This window comes from Myodes glareolus, chromosome 8, assembly GCF_982192425.1.
Source record: "Myodes glareolus chromosome 8, mMyoGla1.1, whole genome shotgun sequence".
NCBI classification, from domain to species: domain Eukaryota; kingdom Metazoa; phylum Chordata; class Mammalia; order Rodentia; family Cricetidae; genus Myodes; species Myodes glareolus.
The window spans coordinates 35,242,690-35,260,131 of record NC_142033.1 but is presented as its reverse complement, the minus strand read 5'-3'; the positions used below and the strand labels follow the sequence as shown (position 1 = coordinate 35,260,131).

The 17,442-nt window shown below is 43.1% G+C and overlaps 1 protein-coding gene across 1 annotated transcript in view; it reads left to right on the top strand.

The window, feature by feature from the left end:
• Positions 1 to 17,442, top strand: part of Atp10d (ATPase phospholipid transporting 10D (putative)) — an 89,982-nt gene that overhangs the window by 51,136 nt on the left and 21,404 nt on the right. The window contains exons 10-15 of the mRNA XM_048414828.3: positions 371 to 609; positions 5,892 to 6,080; positions 8,335 to 8,944; positions 9,507 to 9,613; positions 11,420 to 11,546; positions 13,235 to 13,419. Coding sequence (XP_048270785.3) covers positions 371 to 609; positions 5,892 to 6,080; positions 8,335 to 8,944; positions 9,507 to 9,613; positions 11,420 to 11,546; positions 13,235 to 13,419 — 1,457 coding nt within the window. The remainder of the gene's footprint in view (positions 1 to 370; positions 610 to 5,891; positions 6,081 to 8,334; positions 8,945 to 9,506; positions 9,614 to 11,419; positions 11,547 to 13,234; positions 13,420 to 17,442) is intronic.

The window sequence follows — 17,442 nt, the reverse complement described above, 5'->3', positions numbered from 1 at the left end:
ACAGAAAATCCTGAAATTGGTTGAGGAGAGATTGGCGTATGTGAATGATAAATGTGAAAAGAAAGTCCTTGAGGACCCAGAGGGCAGGATCCAAATCACAAGTGGAGGGCTTGGTGTTTGAAGCAAGGAGTTCTGCATCACAGCAGGGTAGCAGAATGTGGATGGAGCTGCAGACAAGATGCTAGACCTAGGCCATTGTATCTTCATTTCCCAAAAAAGGGTAGGGTAAGTTTATTGACTATAGATTCTCAGGGGGAGAATTTGGAGGCCAGGACAGACAAAAGATGGTGTCAATATCTCAGGAACTACTTTCTGTATTCAGCCTGCAAGTTCTTCTCAATGGTGACCCAGTGTGAATTTTATTCTACAGCCAAGAGGCTGGAGTCCTACCAGGAAGCTGGCTTTGAAGAGGACGAATGCGCAGACGCTCTGAGTGGCTCCATCAGCAACATGGCAAAGCCCAGAGCCCAGGGCTGCAGGACAGTCCCCAGGGGGCCTTTGGGAAGCAAGCCTTCAACTCATCTGTCCGGGAGTGCTACTGCCCTAGGAAGCGGAGAAGGATCTGGGGAAGTGCCTCATTCCAGACAGGCTGCCTTCAGTAGCCCCATTGTAAGTGTGGCAACATCACCCCATCCTGAACAGAACAGCGCCCTGGTTAGAATATCCCAAACAGCACTGCTTTTCTTGGTCTAGAAAAGAGGTGACATCCGTACAGTTCAGCGTGATGATGACATATAATAAGTTTTCAAAAATAATATGAATTTGAGATTTGTTGCATAATTCAGTGTTGAGAAGTCAGGTAGCATTTCTGAAAAAAATGTAATATTTCTCATCAGAAGGCTACCTTGACTTAAGGATAATGGCTGACTCTAAGACCCACCAGTATTTAGCCAGAATTATCTTGGAGACAAGTTTGATTAACTAATTAATAGGTCTTTTGGTGTCTTTTTTTCTCACTGTTGTGTAGTCTTCCTCTGCGTCCCACCCAGACTTCCCCATCCCTAGCCCCACAAAGGGCGCGTCCTCATATTTTCATTGCAGACCTATTCAAGGGGTCTGTGTCTCGGGGCAACCCTTCAGAACTGACTCCTCACCCCCGTTAACAACCATTTTACTGCAGGAGAAAGTAGAAGATCGTGTAGAACCTGGGAAGCAGAAAAGACGCTTGTGTAAAAGAATTAGAACTCAACATTTTCACTGAATTTAAGACGACCTCTCTAAAACGTTCCCTGCCGTCTCAGACTTTCGGGTTCATTAACACCCACGTTTAACCAAGAAGGCAGCATAAGAAGAGTAATGCAGCTTTGGGGCCCCCTTGGGTTGCTCCATTATAGTCATGGCCTGACTTTCGTGATATAGCCATGACATAAGTAGGCCCTGGGCGGCTGACTTGACCTGAGTTCTTCAGAGCATCTCTAGGCTCTTCGCCACCTTGCCATGAAATGTGCAATATGCAGTAATGATGTGAGCACCACCGACTCAGTTCTGTGGCGCTAAGGACATAACACCCCTAACAGTACAACTTCCTATGTAGCAGTCTGTTCTGAAACATCTATGCGTAATGTTTTTCCTTTCCAGACTTTGAAAGGCAGTTAACAAGTAATATGCACGTCCTTTTTTTCTGTACTCATTTTAATCTTATGCCTGAAAGAAATGTATATGTATATAGATTCTCTTTTCTCTATGATATTATCTTTCTGTAGTCATCTACTGAACTGGTACATTTTCTGCACCTTTGAAGGTAAACACGCTTTAACCACATGTAGTTGGTGGTAGACCCATGCTGGCATCAAGGCAGGGCTGCCTGCTCCTCCTCTGGTCCCTGAACAGACATCATCCTTCTCTCAGAACAAAGAGGTACTTCTGGAAGCCTTCATGCCTTTTTCTGTGCCATCTCCCCTGCCTGAGATATAGTCTGCCCTCTCTTTATTGAATCTGATGAAACATTAGCATTACCTGTACCAAAGGCTTCTCAAAAGAATTGTCCCACTGTCCATTTGTCTGCATAATGTTGGCCTTATTTCTGTGCCTGACATTGTACCAGTAGCACCTTGAGAGCAAGGACACTTTAACATTTGAATCCTAACACATATCACAGTGCCTGCGACATTCATTCTCAAAACAATAATTTGGAAGGTTGTTGAATGAATCTGATTGCCAGACTCAGTCTTCCCACTTGTTTGGTTGTTTCCACTTGCCCCGTCCTCCAGTATCCTGTGTTCTCTTAATTATTTGGAAGTTCCAGGGTTGCTTTTGTTCTGTATCCTGCAAAGGTACACTCCTACACATAGTATAAAGTGATCATGTTCTCCCACGAAACGTGGCTCTCTCTCACTCTTGAGTCTTAAGTCTTATAAGCTGAGCTTAATATTTTGAGAAATCTATATAACCTTTGACCTGAAAAGCCACTGTACAATTTCTTCTGCATTTGCTCTAGAAATCCATCCATGAGGCCTAAGCTAAGAGCACCTTTGTGTGTGTTGTTGCCAAGTAACTAGAAAACAGTTGTAAGGTAGTACCCACAGGAGGGCGGTAGGCAAACTACACAGGGCACATCAAATCCTCAGAACTGCTGGGTCAAGGAGTTTGTATACAGGAAAAACCACCAGTGTGTGGCCTTTGTATTTTTCCTTCACGCATGTGGTATTTAGGAGTCAGAAGAGTCCAAGAGAAGGCTTGTGTGTCCACAAAACCCAAAGTAACCTAAGTAGAATCACAGTTTGGGGGACTGCAGGGCCAGCAGGAAATGAAATCAAACCTTAGAAGAGGAAGACTAGAGAGGAGTGGGGACAGCTTCAGAACGGCCTGGTCAGCTCTGTCACCCAGTAGAACATCTTTTTCCATCACTAAAACGTGGGTGGTTAGAGGTTTGTAGAGACAATTAAGTACTGTTACTCTTGATTTTAAAACAGGCAACATTTAAATTATGTCGAAGCTGTACGAAAGCTTCAGCAAACAGGGAGGAGAGCAAAGAGCAAAGCCTAGCTGGATTTGTGCATATTTAACTTGGATCCAAATAGGGGAGAAAATAATGAAAGAAAAAAAAAGCCTGAAATAGACTTCCTTCAGCCAAGTAGAAGTGGGGGTCCTGATAATGAACGTGAACTTGGAAATGATCGGTGTTATCACACAGGGTGGCGGCAGAGCTGTGCCGCCCACTATGAAACCAGCAAGGCTTTGCTGACAGTGCAGAAGAGTGATTCTCAGCCTGTGGGTCACGACCCCCTACCTCCCTTTCATAGAGTCATATATCAGATAACCCACATATCAGATATTTACATTATGAGTCATAATCAGCAAAACTAAAGTTATGAAGTAGCAACAAAATAATTTGTGATTGGGAGTCTCTACAGCATGAGGAACTGTATAAAGGGTCCCAGCATTAGGAAGATTGAGAACCCCGGGCATAGGAGCAGTCTGTGCCATGCTGTGTATTCTGCAATCTAATCGTGAGTGGAAGGGTTCTCGGAATATTAACCAGGTGCCTGGTCGAGACTGCTTGGGAGCTATGTGCATTTATTTTCACAGGTAATGATTCTAGTTTGTTTCTTTACCCTTCCTAGATAGAATCTAAGGCCAGGAAGAGTTTAATAGTAGTATACAGTAAACTTGGGTTGCTTATCGTGTGTCATGTACTGGGTTAGGTTAGGGCTTCCAAGATCAGTAGAATATGGTTCTTGCCTTAAAGAGACTTCCAAAATCTGTTTCGCAAAGAGCTATTTCAACTAAACAGGCATGGTTTCATGGAAGATGGCAACAGCTATCCAGCGCAGCAGCAGAACTATCTTAACCTTGTAGCCTTGTACTACAAGGCTAAGATAGTTCTGGTCTTGGGAAAATAATTATGGTTATAGTCATTTAGCCAAAAAAAAAATAATAATCGCACGTGACAATTTTGAACCCTCTCCTCCACTCAAGAACTAGCTTAGTCAGGAGGGAGTAAGTTATTTTGCCCAAAACAGAACCCTCTGTTCCTGGAGCCTCGGTCTGACGTGAATGTCTCCTCATGTCTTCCTGTAGGCTCTTCCTTTATCTTGTACCCTTTCATGGTGACTTCAGGGTCTTCTGTGGTCCCAAGTATCTAGGTAGACCCAGCTTCATTTTGGCAGTTCCTATCTGCAGAGTTTTGCTGGTGGGAGTGTCTCTTTCATGACTGTGTCAGACACACACAGGACTTTTCCTAGCTTTAGCATCGCCTTTACCGTCACGATCACAGAACAGGATTTGAGCTTTGTAGTCATCTACTTGCTGAATTTAGAGAGAATTTTAAGAATACTTTCTGACAGCTGATAGCACGTGAATTTTAAACCTGTCATGACCCTGGTAATCTGAAAGGCGATCATGTGTCACTTGAAAGGAAGGGAGAAGAAAGGCAGGCAGGCAAAGGAACAGGGCATTAAGGAACGCTCCCTTGGCTAGCTGTCAGCAGAGCCGAGCCGAGACACAAGTGGAGAACGTGTGATTGCCAGCATTGCTCTTCTCTCATTAAGCCTGTGATCACTCTTAGCAAATGTAGAAGCACTAGCCATGATATCTCACTTTTCCTCTTGCTTTTTAAATCAAATTCTTGACGAGAGCAACGCAGAGTTTAAGAGGAATACAGGCATGGCTTGGGAAGCCTGAGGCAGCTGATCACATTGGACCCACAGTCAGGAAACAGTGACAAAAACTGGTGCCCAGCTGGCCGCCTCTTCCTTTCTTCTGTCTAGGACCACATGGGATGGTGCCACCCCAAGTTCTAATCTTTCATTAAACCTCTCTGGAAACAGCCTCATGGTCACACCCAGGATTTTTTTCTTAGCGAATTATATATCCAGTCAAGTTGGCAAGGAATGTTAACCATGTCACAACCATGTCCCTGCTGGACTCTCCACTGCCAGTCACCTCTCCTGGCTTCTTCCCTGCAGTCTGTGTGCTGGGCTTCCCTGCAGCATAGCGGTGCTTCTGCGGGACCGTGGTTCTAAGCTGTACTCTACAGCAGAGAAGCTGTGTGAAAATCAGGTTTCTTCTATGACACGTTTGTTACAAATAGTACTCTCAGATGAGTCTGAGATGCACTGCATGAGATGAAATGGGGCTCTCGCACCCCACTCTAGTGACTGAACTTCTTAGAGTGAATCCTTACCAGGAGTTCTTAAAAGGAGGCCACACTTGCTAGAAAGCTCTTGTAAATAAATTCCCTGGCTATGAAATATCGGATTAGCCTGCTTTTAATATTTTTTCTTATAGAAAGTATTTTATAATATTAATGAACGGAACAAAAAGTGTTTTGTTCAGTACTCTGACAAGAATTGAATCTCACTTTAGAAATAATTGGTATCCATCGGTCGTTGAGTAAAATACAGCCATGCTAGAATTCTGAGTACAATAAAATATGTGCCAAGCATTATGTGTTTCAAAGTGAGAAACACTTTCAGCTAGATTTTGGTTGAAGGCCGTGGTTCTATCTCCTGTTTAACTGAAAGGCAAAGTGTTCTCCATTAATAGTATTCAATCTGTATTTTACTTTTATTTATATATGCTTCGTTTGATTGTTTCATTTCCCAAGATATCATATGCATTAAACTTTTAAAAATTATATTTACTTAGCTGGTGAGATGGCTCAGTGGATTAAGGCATTGCTGCTAAGCCTGACAGCCTCAATTTAATCTCTGGAAGCTGCATGGTAAAAGGAGAAAACCAGCTTCCTTAAATTGTTCTCCGATCTCCATATGTTCTGTAGTGCACGCATAAGTGTGCACATATATATGCACACACACACACACACACACACGTAAATAAATAAGTCTAGGAAAAAATAAAATTTAACTTACAATCTCACGCTTCACTTAACTACCCACTGTAGACGCTCCTTATGCTAATAACAATACTTTGTCATATTGTCTCTTCAGGAAACGGACGTGGTACCAGATACCAGACTTCTGGACAAGTTTAGCCAGATTACCCCTCAGCTCTTCACCCCACTGGATGGTACCACGCAGAGTCCACCCCTGGAGATTTTATACATCCTAGACTTCTTCATCGCTCTGGCAATTTGTAACACGGTCGTGGTTTCTGCTCCTAACCAGCCTCGGCAAAAGGTAAACTCTAGTGCAAACGAGGGTTTGCTCAGCAGCAGACAATGTGGGCTTTCCGTGCTTCCATAGTGGTTTTGTTATGCAAAGATAGTATATAAAAATAGCAGCAAGGGTAGCGGTGCAAACCATCTACTCAGACTTTTCTTGGTTCCGCACTTTCACATACTCTAGGAGATTTATTGGTGCTAATATGTCTAGTCCTCTCAAAGCCCCAGGAGCTAAGGACTCTGGCTCTGTTCTTTGGCATCTTGAAGATGCCTTGGAAGGATTTCACCAGGGTTGCAAAACCAGTGAGTGTATGGGGCTGGGGGATGAGCCGAGACAGTGGGACTCTGGGCTCACTCTGTTACTTGCCATGGACAGAATCACTGATGGGAACTTTTGCTTTGCCTTCCCTGCCTTACTAAATTGAAGCTGTCTGTGAGCCTTCTGAGACCCCTAACATCATATACATGACATCAAACAAAGTCTGAAGCGTTAATTTAATGGTCCCGACTCTGACGAGCTTTCTTCATGTACCAGCTAGGTTTGTTTTAACTCAGTCTACCTGTTTTCCAGTGTGAGTATGATGTGCCAAGATTCAACAGTTCCTCAGTAGAGTTGTAGCTTAAAGCTCACGGAAAATTCATTTTCCACTTAAGGAGGCAAACACTGTAGAGCCCAGTGATCTAGCGAGGCATACTAGCCTCCTGGTATATCTTGCCTTTCCCGCACATCCACTTAAAATTCAATTTACAGCAAAACCCAATTAAATTTTAATTTTCCAACCGATCATTTTCTTTTGGCAACTTCAGAGATGGGAGCTTTAGCATAAAAGTAATTCACTTCCAATTAAGCTGCACCTGATCGGAGAGACTTCATTTTCCATAGTGTTGCCTGAGAAGATGCTCTGGAAAAGCGATTACGTCATCAGAGAATAAACAACGGGATTCATGAAAAGTTGTACCACACAGTGCTTTGCACCAGGCTTCAAAGTTGGTGCCTTTTGGTATTTTCTTCCTACAAAGTACTGTAGATGTCCTAACGGACGTACTGCATAACCGCTTGGAATAAAATCTTTGGAGACATAAAGAGCCCCTGCTTCTTCCAGATTCTTAGGGTAGGGAGAAAGAGAGCATCCTGTGAGAAACAGAGACATCACCATGCAGAAGCTTGCCCCGCTTTACGTCTGAGTCACTGATGACATCAAAGACTGATCAGCAAGAGCCCTTCCAATGGTTATGAAGTTGGTTTCTGAAGAAAACATTTTAATCCTCCACGTACTTCTAAGGAATAAATTTTAGAATCCATCGAGTGGTCTTTCATGGTAGGCATGAAATTAAATCTCTGATACTAGAAGTGTAAACGACGACAAGGTACAAATAAGAACAAACTGTGAACTAGTAAGGAGTTAAAATCACGTGATGATGTGGAGAAGTTCCTCTTTAAATGGCTTTCACTTAATGGCCAGCTTTGTTGTAAATGTTAAGATAAGAACCTTTTATAGACTCTGAAAAGAGGAAGGAAAGATGTATTCTGCTAGCCTTCTGGCTGATTTCCTCCTGTGAACTTGGTGATGTGTGGTCTTTTTTTTTTTTTCTATCTTCTCTTACCGTTTTCTGAACTTTTCCTATAATACTCCAAAAGCATTGAACTTTTCTAATAATATATCCATGCTGTCTATAAACATCACTTTAAAATAAATTTCAAGACATTTTGTTTTGATATTGATTATTTAGTTAATTTGAATTCTTAATTTAGTGGTGGTGGATTGTTTCATAGCTGATTCTTTGAGACAGGGTCTCATTATGGAGTCCAGCCTGCCTTTGTATTGAGGGTCCTTCTGCCTCTGCCTTTCAAGTGCTGAGATTATGTGCAAGCGCTGCTATGCCTGGTTCAGTTGGCTTTCAATTGATATTGCTAAGCTCTGCCAATAAAGATGATAGATATTATACATGGAGAATTATTTCCTTAGAACGAATTCTAGAAGAAAGGCCAATATTAGCATTTTGTATCCTTCGTTCTCAGCTATTAGAGGAATGTATAATGCCATTGTGTGTGGCACATTCTTGTCCCTGGTGGCTTTTATGTCTTTCTGTTTGCTGTGGAATTTCGAGGGGGACAGCAGCTTGACAGTTAAGACAGTGGTAACTCTTTCATGTCTCATTTCCCCCCCCAGTTGGACTTGGGGGTAACTCTTTAATATCTCATTTTTCCGTCAGTTGTGATGACCTAACTTTGGACGTGTTAGTGAAACCTCTCCCATGGTCTTTCCTAGATTGGGCTCTCCTCACTGACTGGGATGCCCATCAAATCTTTGGAAGAGATTAAAAACATCTTCCAGAAGTTGTCTGTCCGGAGATCAAGTTCACCATCTCTTGCCGGGGGGAAGGATGTGACGTCTGGGACTCCTTCTGCCTTTGTGAGCAGAATCTCTTTCTTTAATCGAACAAAACTGTCACCTCCTATGGAGGATGAGTCTTCCCGGATGGGTGAAGGCTCCCAGGCCAGTAATTCATCATGCTGTACAGAAACTGAGGCACAACACAGTGCTGTGGGACTCACCATTAGCTCGGCTGAAGCCCTAGATGGGCCACCGCCCTTGGCCTCCAACCTGTGCTATGAAGCTGAGAGTCCAGATGAAGCAGCCTTGGTGTACGCCGCCAGGGCTTACCGTTGCACTTTACAGTCTCGGACCCCAGAGCAGGTCATGGTGGACTTCGCTGCTTTGGGCTCATTAACATTTCAACTGTTACACATCCTGCCTTTTGACTCGGTAAGGAAAAGAATGTCAGTGGTGGTCCGGCATCCTCTTTCCAAAGAAGTCGTGGTGTATACCAAGGGCGCCGATTCTGTGATCATGGAGCTGCTGTCAGTGGCTGCCCCAGGTAGGCTCACACAGTTGTCATGGTGGCCATCAGCAGGCCTGGGGAGTCAGCCGCCACTCCCAATTCTTTTGGTAAAGGCTACAAGGATGCACTTGGAAAGGGAAAGGCTGCCTAGGGTTGGGTGGGAAGGCAGAGGGCTGCTAAAGCTGTAGAGACCATGGTTGTTTATATCTGTAATTCATCATTAGCTGTGCCTCTGTAAGGCTGCATGTTTGGGAAAATGGATATCGTAAACCTTTTGATGGGCTCCTGAGAGCCATACTGTCACTCTGTGAAGTCAGGAAGAGCCTATGGCCTACCAAGGGAGGTGCGCCCCAGAGAATAGGAAGCGCTGACCCATCACGGCAGCATTTATATCAAAGCTTTACCACTTCCTCTGCCCAGGGGAAGAGAATCAAAGTGAAGAATTCTGCTGCTGACTTCCTTCCCTAGACACACAGTTGAGATTCAAAGCGAAAATGCTTTTTGTTTATTATGGATTAAACTGTCATTTTTCAAAGGGGAAAAAAAAGTCTAATTGGGCAGCCTGGCAGGAATAAAGATTTTCTGTTCTTGGTTTCAGATGGAACAAACCTGGAAAAACAACAGATGATAATAAGGGAGAAGACGCAGAGCCACCTGGATGAGTACGCCAAACGGGGACTGCGGACCTTGTGTATCGCTAAGAAGGTGAGACCGCCCAGCGTGCTCCAGGCTTGCCACTTCTGGCTTGCCCATCACCACTGAAAATGAGTGGGTATTAGACCTCAGTCCCAGTCCAGGTACCAGGTAGGCTCCTCGGACTAGGGCTGTTAGGAAAAAATCCTAAAACGGGCGGCTCCGCTGGCGCAAAGAAATCCAATTAGGTCATATTAAGCCTAATTAAAATGCCCCTCATTTTATTAAATACAGCTCTCTTGGGTGGCCGAGCACATGGCAGGGAGACAGGAAAGCAGGGAGCACATGCAAACCCGGAACCACATGTTTCTCCTCTGGGAGCCCGCTTAAATACCCTGTGGGAGTGGTCAGGAAGTGCCATGCTGGGATTTGAAGTCCAGACCAATGCAACTCCCAGGCCAGGGGACTGGGACGGATGGGGGGGGGGGCTAGGGTTTCACTCCCGACTTAACAAGGGTTCCTTTATGTAGCCTCTCCATTCTTTATACTACTGGGTTAGGTTTCTGTCCCCAAAGGCTTTTGGCAGGTGCCGGAGTGTTCTATTCTCAGAATTCTTACACATCTCATGCATCCCACATTACATAGAAGTGGCTTTGCGTGTAAACAGTTGATTTTCTGGAAAGTAAAAATCCCAACATCTTATTATCTTCCCCCGAGAACCTTTTGTATAATGCTCACCATTTGTTAGCATTAAATATGATTTGAAAAAAATAACCAGAGAGAAGCCTTCATTTTTCTCTCATGAAGAGTTGGTAGTTTTGTTTTGTCTTGTTTTCCTATGTGCCTATAAATTGATCTTTCAATTCAACTTGGCAGGTTTTTATCCTAGTTTTTACTGTTCTTTACCGAAAGCAGTCACATGGCCTGACCTTTCTAAATGAAAGGTTGAATAGTAAGAAATAACCAGAGTCCCAGAAATGATTTGGGGACTTTTACTACCAAAACCTCTCACTGACTACCTGCGTTCTAGTTCTTAGTTATTGTGGGAGGCAAAGTGGAACTAGCTCTGTTGGGGACCTCCAAGGAACCCAAGGAACCCAGGCAACCAGCTTCATGAAGGATCAAATGCCGCAATGGTACAACTGAGGAAGAGCGGGGAGTTCATGGTCGAATCAGCTCTGGCTTCTCACTTGGATGTAGTCCCATAGATGGTATATTTCCCCAAATCAAATTACCTGGCAGAAAAAAAAATGAGTATATGAGAAAAAAATTGCTTCCCTCTACTCAGTCCTGCTTTTAAGACCCGGAATGCAGATTCACCCGTGATGGCACCTAAAGATAGGAAGACACTGGTTCCTTCTCCAAGAGTTGTGTAAAGTTTTGGGAACCTACACCTTGCGTTTCCTAGAGGATGCCTCTTGTTTTATCTTTTCTGAAGCTTAACCATATGAATGAATCTTCAAAGACCTCTGAGGTGCTGGTGGCTGTGGCATCCCTCAAATAAACAATCTGGAGGACATTTTCTTAGCTGCACCATTAGAATGCTCCCAGATTGAACCACCACCAAGAGGCCTGTTCCACCTTCTTCTGTCCTGCCTTAGTTAAATAGGTTAACCCCTTTTTACCAAAGATCATGCTTCAGATGTCCCGAGAAGACTAAGCTGTGATGTCTCTCCATCAGCAGACTTGTGTTTGCTATATCAGAGTTTGGGACTTTTGTGTCCTTGTGCTGAGGGGATATGGGTCAGATACAAGTGTGCCCAGAGTGGGAAATTTAGTAATGAAGTTGTTGGCATGGAATTTTGCCACCTGTCAGTCCTGGCAAGATACTGCAAAGTCGAATGGCCTGACTCCTGGCCTCTCTTCTTCCTCTCTTAGGTTATGAGTGACCCTGAATATACAGAGTGGCTGAGGGATCACTTTTTAGCTGAAACCAGCATCGACAACAGGGAAGAACTGCTAGTTGAATCTGCCATGAGACTGGAGACCAAACTCACATTACTCGGTAGGTAAAAGGTGCTGTAGTCCCCGCGCAGAGAGATTCGCCTGTCAATCCATTCTTCTCTGGTCCATCTAGTAAGCATGCGTGGTTCTCACCACTGTGTCCGTCCTGATCTCTTCTTATGTTCCAGTGCCTTCAGACCTGTGGTCCACTTCAGTTTGCCTGTGGTGGGAACAGGGTAGGCATTCTTGGTAAGGTGTAAAACCAAAACACCCAACATGGAGTGTAAAGCCAAACAAACATCCGAGTCTGAGAGGAGTTTTGCAAGTGTTTTGCAAGGGATTGAGTGAAGACTTAGATATCTGTTGTCTTCTTAAATCTTTATAGCAGACATACATCTTATGTAGAAGAAATAGGGCCCACAGTAGTGCAGTGACATGTTCATGCTCAAAGACTTAGACATGAGCTGAAAAGCAAGAAACTCCTCTCCCCATGTATAGAGTCCATGTCCTTTATTCTGTACCTGCAAGTGAGCTTGGAGTCTCTTTTTCTTCTTCTCTTTCCTGATCCCAACCCAAATTGCACAAGGGACACCTGTCATATCAGGTTGGCCCACACCTGGGAATCACTTAAGAGCTGTAAACGTCCAGGGCTGTTGGTCTGTGTGTGTCATGTGACCATAACACTGGAGTTGCTGAAAGCCTGCTGAGTCGCTCTGTGGGACCGTCCAGTTCCGAAACACTGCTCGGACCATGAGATGTAGATTCTGATAGGACTGAGTGCTGAGAGAGCCCCTCTGAGCTCCATGCCTCTGTCTAGGTGGAAGCAATGATCTCACTTAAATCTGTCAAGTACAATAGTCATGTCCCTTTAAAATACTAATAATTTCTTTATGATGGCCTAAGTAGCTTAGATGTATGCTTTCTAATCTGCATTTGCAAATGAAATAAGACTCTGGGTTTAATGCCAAAACTCATTTGGCAGCAAAATCAAATCTGAAATGATGTAACACTATTTTTAGTATCGATACTCTAATTAGCATGAAAATCTGCTGGTTTTTCTATAGCAATATAAATATGTGTGACTAACAGGTATTGCAAAATAGAAAATGTATAGCGAATCACTGGTGGGAAAGACATGAATTCCAAAGCGCATCTGGGCTGCATCCAGTTCCAGAAAAGGACATTGTGCATCCTAGCCAGGTGGTGGTGGCACACAACTTTAATCCGAGCACTCGAGAGGCAGAGGCAGGCAGATCTCTGTGAGTTCGAGGCCAGCCTGGTCTTCAGAGCGAGTTCCAGGACAGGCAGAGCTGTTACACAGAGAAACCCTGTCTCAAGGGGAGGAAAAAAGAACATCCCTAACAGACATTGTATCTTGTAGCCCATAGGGTTCTTTAAGAGCCTGCCCTCACTCATGCAAGTTTCATAGAACTGTAGCACTCAGGGCAAGGTTATGCAAAGAAGAGAATCAGCTTTTGAATTTGTAGAAAAGAATACTAACAAAAGGAGAATGAGTTGGATAACTCCACGATCCTTTATTTTACATCCTCTCTGCAGCTTTCTTTGGCTCTCTGGAAGCCCCTGGAGCAGTTTATAAATAGTTCAGGACTGAGTGTCCCATGGATAGGATTCAATGAGTGGCCTCGTGAGTCCTGGCTGGCTATGATTTCTAAGCAACCTTTTATTTTTATTTATTTATTTATTTATTTATTTATTTATTTATTTATTTGTGGTTTGATTACTTTTCAGGTGCTACCGGCATTGAAGACCGTCTGCAGGAGGGAGTTCCCGAGACGATAGAAGCCCTTCACAAAGCTGGCATCAAGATCTGGATGCTGACGGGGGACAAGCAGGAGACAGCTGTCAACATAGCTTATGCATGCAAACTCCTGGAGCCAGATGACAAGCTCTTCATCCTCAATACGCAGAGTAAAGTATGCACGGTGATGCTTGAGCCAAATACTCTTTTAACTCAAAAGCCGATGGGGCGTTAGGCGACTGATGTATGCAAGGGAAAGGGAAGCTCTTCTGGCCGTCTCCAGCCCTTGATGTTATGCTCCCGGGTGACCTTGTTCGTATTTGGGAGGATACCATAGTTTTTCTAAAAGCTTTATTCAGAGGCATCATGGTTGAATACAGGCATTAGAAAAAAAGGTCTTCCCTTTTTTTGGGAACCACTCTCCTCATTCTCACTGTATGACCAGGGAATTGACAAAACAGACAAAAACGAGAATATGTGTGTGTGTGTGTGTGTGTGTGTGTGTGTATGTATGTATATGTGTGTGTATGTGCATATATATATATATATATATGAAATTTTGAGACAAATCTACCTCCTTTTCAAGTTGGAAGGAGGTAGTAATTTTTGTTAGTAACTAGATATTTTTATGATCAATTTTAAAATTAGGCTCTCAGTGTAATCCTGCCCTCTAGTGGTAAATTTAGATACTGCTCCTAAGAGCACCCACCATTGTAGAAATGAAGGGAATGTGGTGTTAAAGCAAAGCTAGTTGAAAAGATTTTGGGTAGCCCGTTATTTATTTATTCGTTTGTTTGTTTGCTTGCTTGTCTAAGCTACAGTTAATCACTAGGATGGATATTTGAATAAGCAAGTGGGCATTTCACACACTGCTCCTAGCAGAGAGATTCAATCCAAGATATGTGCATACTGTTTATTTTGCTTGAAAGCTCCACCTGCTTCCTCGCTTCCGTGTGAAGCCATCACTCTGTCACCGCATCCTGACTTTGTGATGTCTTCTGTGCCACCTCGTGGAATCAGGCTCCGCAGACGCTGCCACTTTTGGGTAGCTGTCTTATGGCTAAGCCTCCAATGACACTCCTCTCCGTAATGTGTCCTGAGGAAAGAACGCTGCCCTTAGCCAGCACAGACTGAGTTCTCTTTTATGGCAGACCTGGGGCCATATTCATAACCAAGGTCAGCCCCCAGTACCATCAAAAGACAGAATCATTTCAGTGGCTCGAAATGGATGTGCCTTGAGTGGCTGGTAGAATGTTTACCTGCTGCTGACCAAGCATAGGTTCTTGGGGAGTTATTTTCCCTGTGTGGCCTCTTCTTCCTCACCCATCATAGACAGTGACACCTATGCCTTGACATGGTTATGAGGCAAAAATGAGGAAATGTTCCCTGTCGACATCAGTTTTGTGAAGGGACTTCACAAAACTTGGACTTGGGACTTCCTCCTGCAGATGGTCTCAGTGCCAGCAACACTTCAAAAATGCTAAATGTCTGGTGAGAGATTTGGAATCCTAAAATAAAAAAAAATAAAATTAATTAGCGCTGATAAAATGCTGCTGCCAAGCCTGGGGCCTGAGTTTGGTCCCCGGAGCCAACCTAGTAGGAGATAACCAGTTCTCACTCCTGAAAGTTGCCTATCACATGTACACCATGGCATGGGTACACACCACACACCCACACATACTCACATCAAATCAGTAAACAAACAAATGAAAAATAAAATAAAGTAATTATTTGTGTATTTAATTTGACTTAGCGCTTTTTAGACACGAAAAGCTTTTATCTTAAGATTATAATACATGGTCATTCTTGAACAGTCAAATATGAAAGCCTTTTAGAAAAGGTAAAATATTAAAATCTTCTCTCAGAGAAAGCATATTGACAGTTCAAGCATCCTTCCAGATAGCTCCAAGTCTGCATGCATGGAAAACCAAGCATAACGTTGCATGCCTCATGGGCCTGGGACTCCCTGCATTTATTGGGAAAGTGCTTCCAGTGTATGTGAGACTAGACATGGTGATCTGTGTCATCATGAGAAGCAGGGCCTAGCTTCACTCGGGTCCTCAGGGACACTTGGCAAGACCTGAAGACCTTGTATTTGGAACATCTGAGGTAGGATGGATGCTTTAGTTTTAGTTATCAGAGGTAGATGATGCTACCAAATATCTTATACCTCACAGAACAGCCCCCACACACAATCAAAGATATTCTAGTCCAAGTATCAGTGCCGCCGAAGAGTGAGAAGGCTGCTGTAGGGCGTTTTATTTCTCGGAAATAGTAAATATGACGTTAAGTGGGTCAGTCAGCTAGGTGTTCTGACAGCTGGCATGCTGTTAAGTTTCTAATGTTTGCACCGGCTTCCTTTTTTATTAAAAAAAATGTGTGTATATATGCATGCACACAAGTGTGCACACATATGCATGAGTGTGCTTGTACATGTAAAGGCCAGAGGTCAACTTCTAGTGTTGGTCCTTAGGGGCTATATACCTTGTGTGCTTGTTTGTTTGGTTTTGTTTTTTGTTTTGTTTTGTTTTGTTTTTTGTTTCTTGGTTTCTTTTGGCTGGGTCTTTCTTGGCTTGGTGCTTGCTGGTTGGATCACACCGATCTGCCTGCAAGCTCCAGGAATCTGCCTGTTCGCATCTAGCTCTGCCTTCATGTTGCTGGCCTTATAAGCAGCGCCCCTATGCTCAGCCTTCTCACCCCACTTCTGGGCATTGAACTCAGGTCCTGAAGCTTGCAACCGCTTTGCTTACAGATCCGTCTCTCTGGTTTAACTAAACTCATTTTTAGTTAGTACCTGAAAATAAAAACTGCACACATTAGTGGAGTGTCATGTGTTGCTCCATCTGTGGATTTTGTAATGTCTAAATCAGATTGATAGTATTTGCTCCTTCTCGCATTTCTCATTTCTTTGTGATAAAAACATCTAAAACCCTTTCTTCTAGTTTTTTTTAAAAATAGATAGATAGATAGATAGATAGATAGATAGACAGACAGACAGACAGACAGACAGGCAGGCAGGCAGGCAGGCATAGATATATATCTGTTGACTTAGTTGATTGTTAAAAAACAGCAGTATTATAAAATTTATTTATAAATACACAATGTATATTGGAAGACGTTTAAAACTACCAGTTTAAGAAGTGTTTGGTGCACTGTTAGTTGCTACTAATAACTAACTTCATATATGTGAATTTTCTATATAACTTAAAAAAACAGTGGATATAATTTAATTGTGTTTTGTGACTATTGGTTCAGTCACTAGTCTGTAAATATATTCCTTTTCCAATCTTCATTCCTTTGGAGTCCACAAAAGCTAAAGAGGGCTCAGATCACAAAGCCCATTCCATGTTGTGGTGAATTCTTCTGTAACATGCTAATGAGAAACTTAGCAGCCAGTTAGTTCTGGGCTGTCTGACGTCATGTCAGTGCAGTGACTTCATAAATTTGTGTGAAATCCACTACCAGCAAAGCGAAGGCAAAACTGTATCCACTTAAAAGTCTTCAGGGAGCGCGTGTGTGTGTGTGTGTGTGTGTGTGTGTGTGTGTTCGCATTTCCATGTCCTAACATTGTTTACTGCCTCACACACACAAGATTGCTCCTCCAGTTTACGTTGTATACTTATAAAACCTTATTCCTAAGAATAACCTAACATCTTTATTAGACGCTCTAGAAGGCTTTCCATTCATGACCTTGACAATTGTAACATGTCGTCTTGACAATTGTAACAAGTACACCTCGACTCATTTTATAGGCAGAGACACCAGAATATTTTTGTTTTTATAAAGTATGAAATAATAATTAGCATTGAATTGAATTTGGTCTCTTCTTCATCAAGATGTTTCTATATCATACTGGGATTTGCACACTACTTAGAAACAGCCACTTCCTACAATTGGAGTTGTGTTTTATGGCATTGCCTTGAACCTGGATTAATGAACAGTGATTGCTACCCCAAGGGGCTTTCAGTTTACTTCCTATAGACTTGTGGCTACACACAATACGTTGTCAATTGATCAACACATAATACTGCTTCACGTGTGTTTCTTTCTCATAGTACCTTACTTGATATTTATTGTAAATTTGTTCCCATTAAATGTGTAGGCAGCTTCACTCTGATTCATGCCTGAAGAGATAGTACTTAACGCTTTTCTCAGAACCGTACATCACAGCTGCTGAGGGTTTGGGAACACTAGCAAC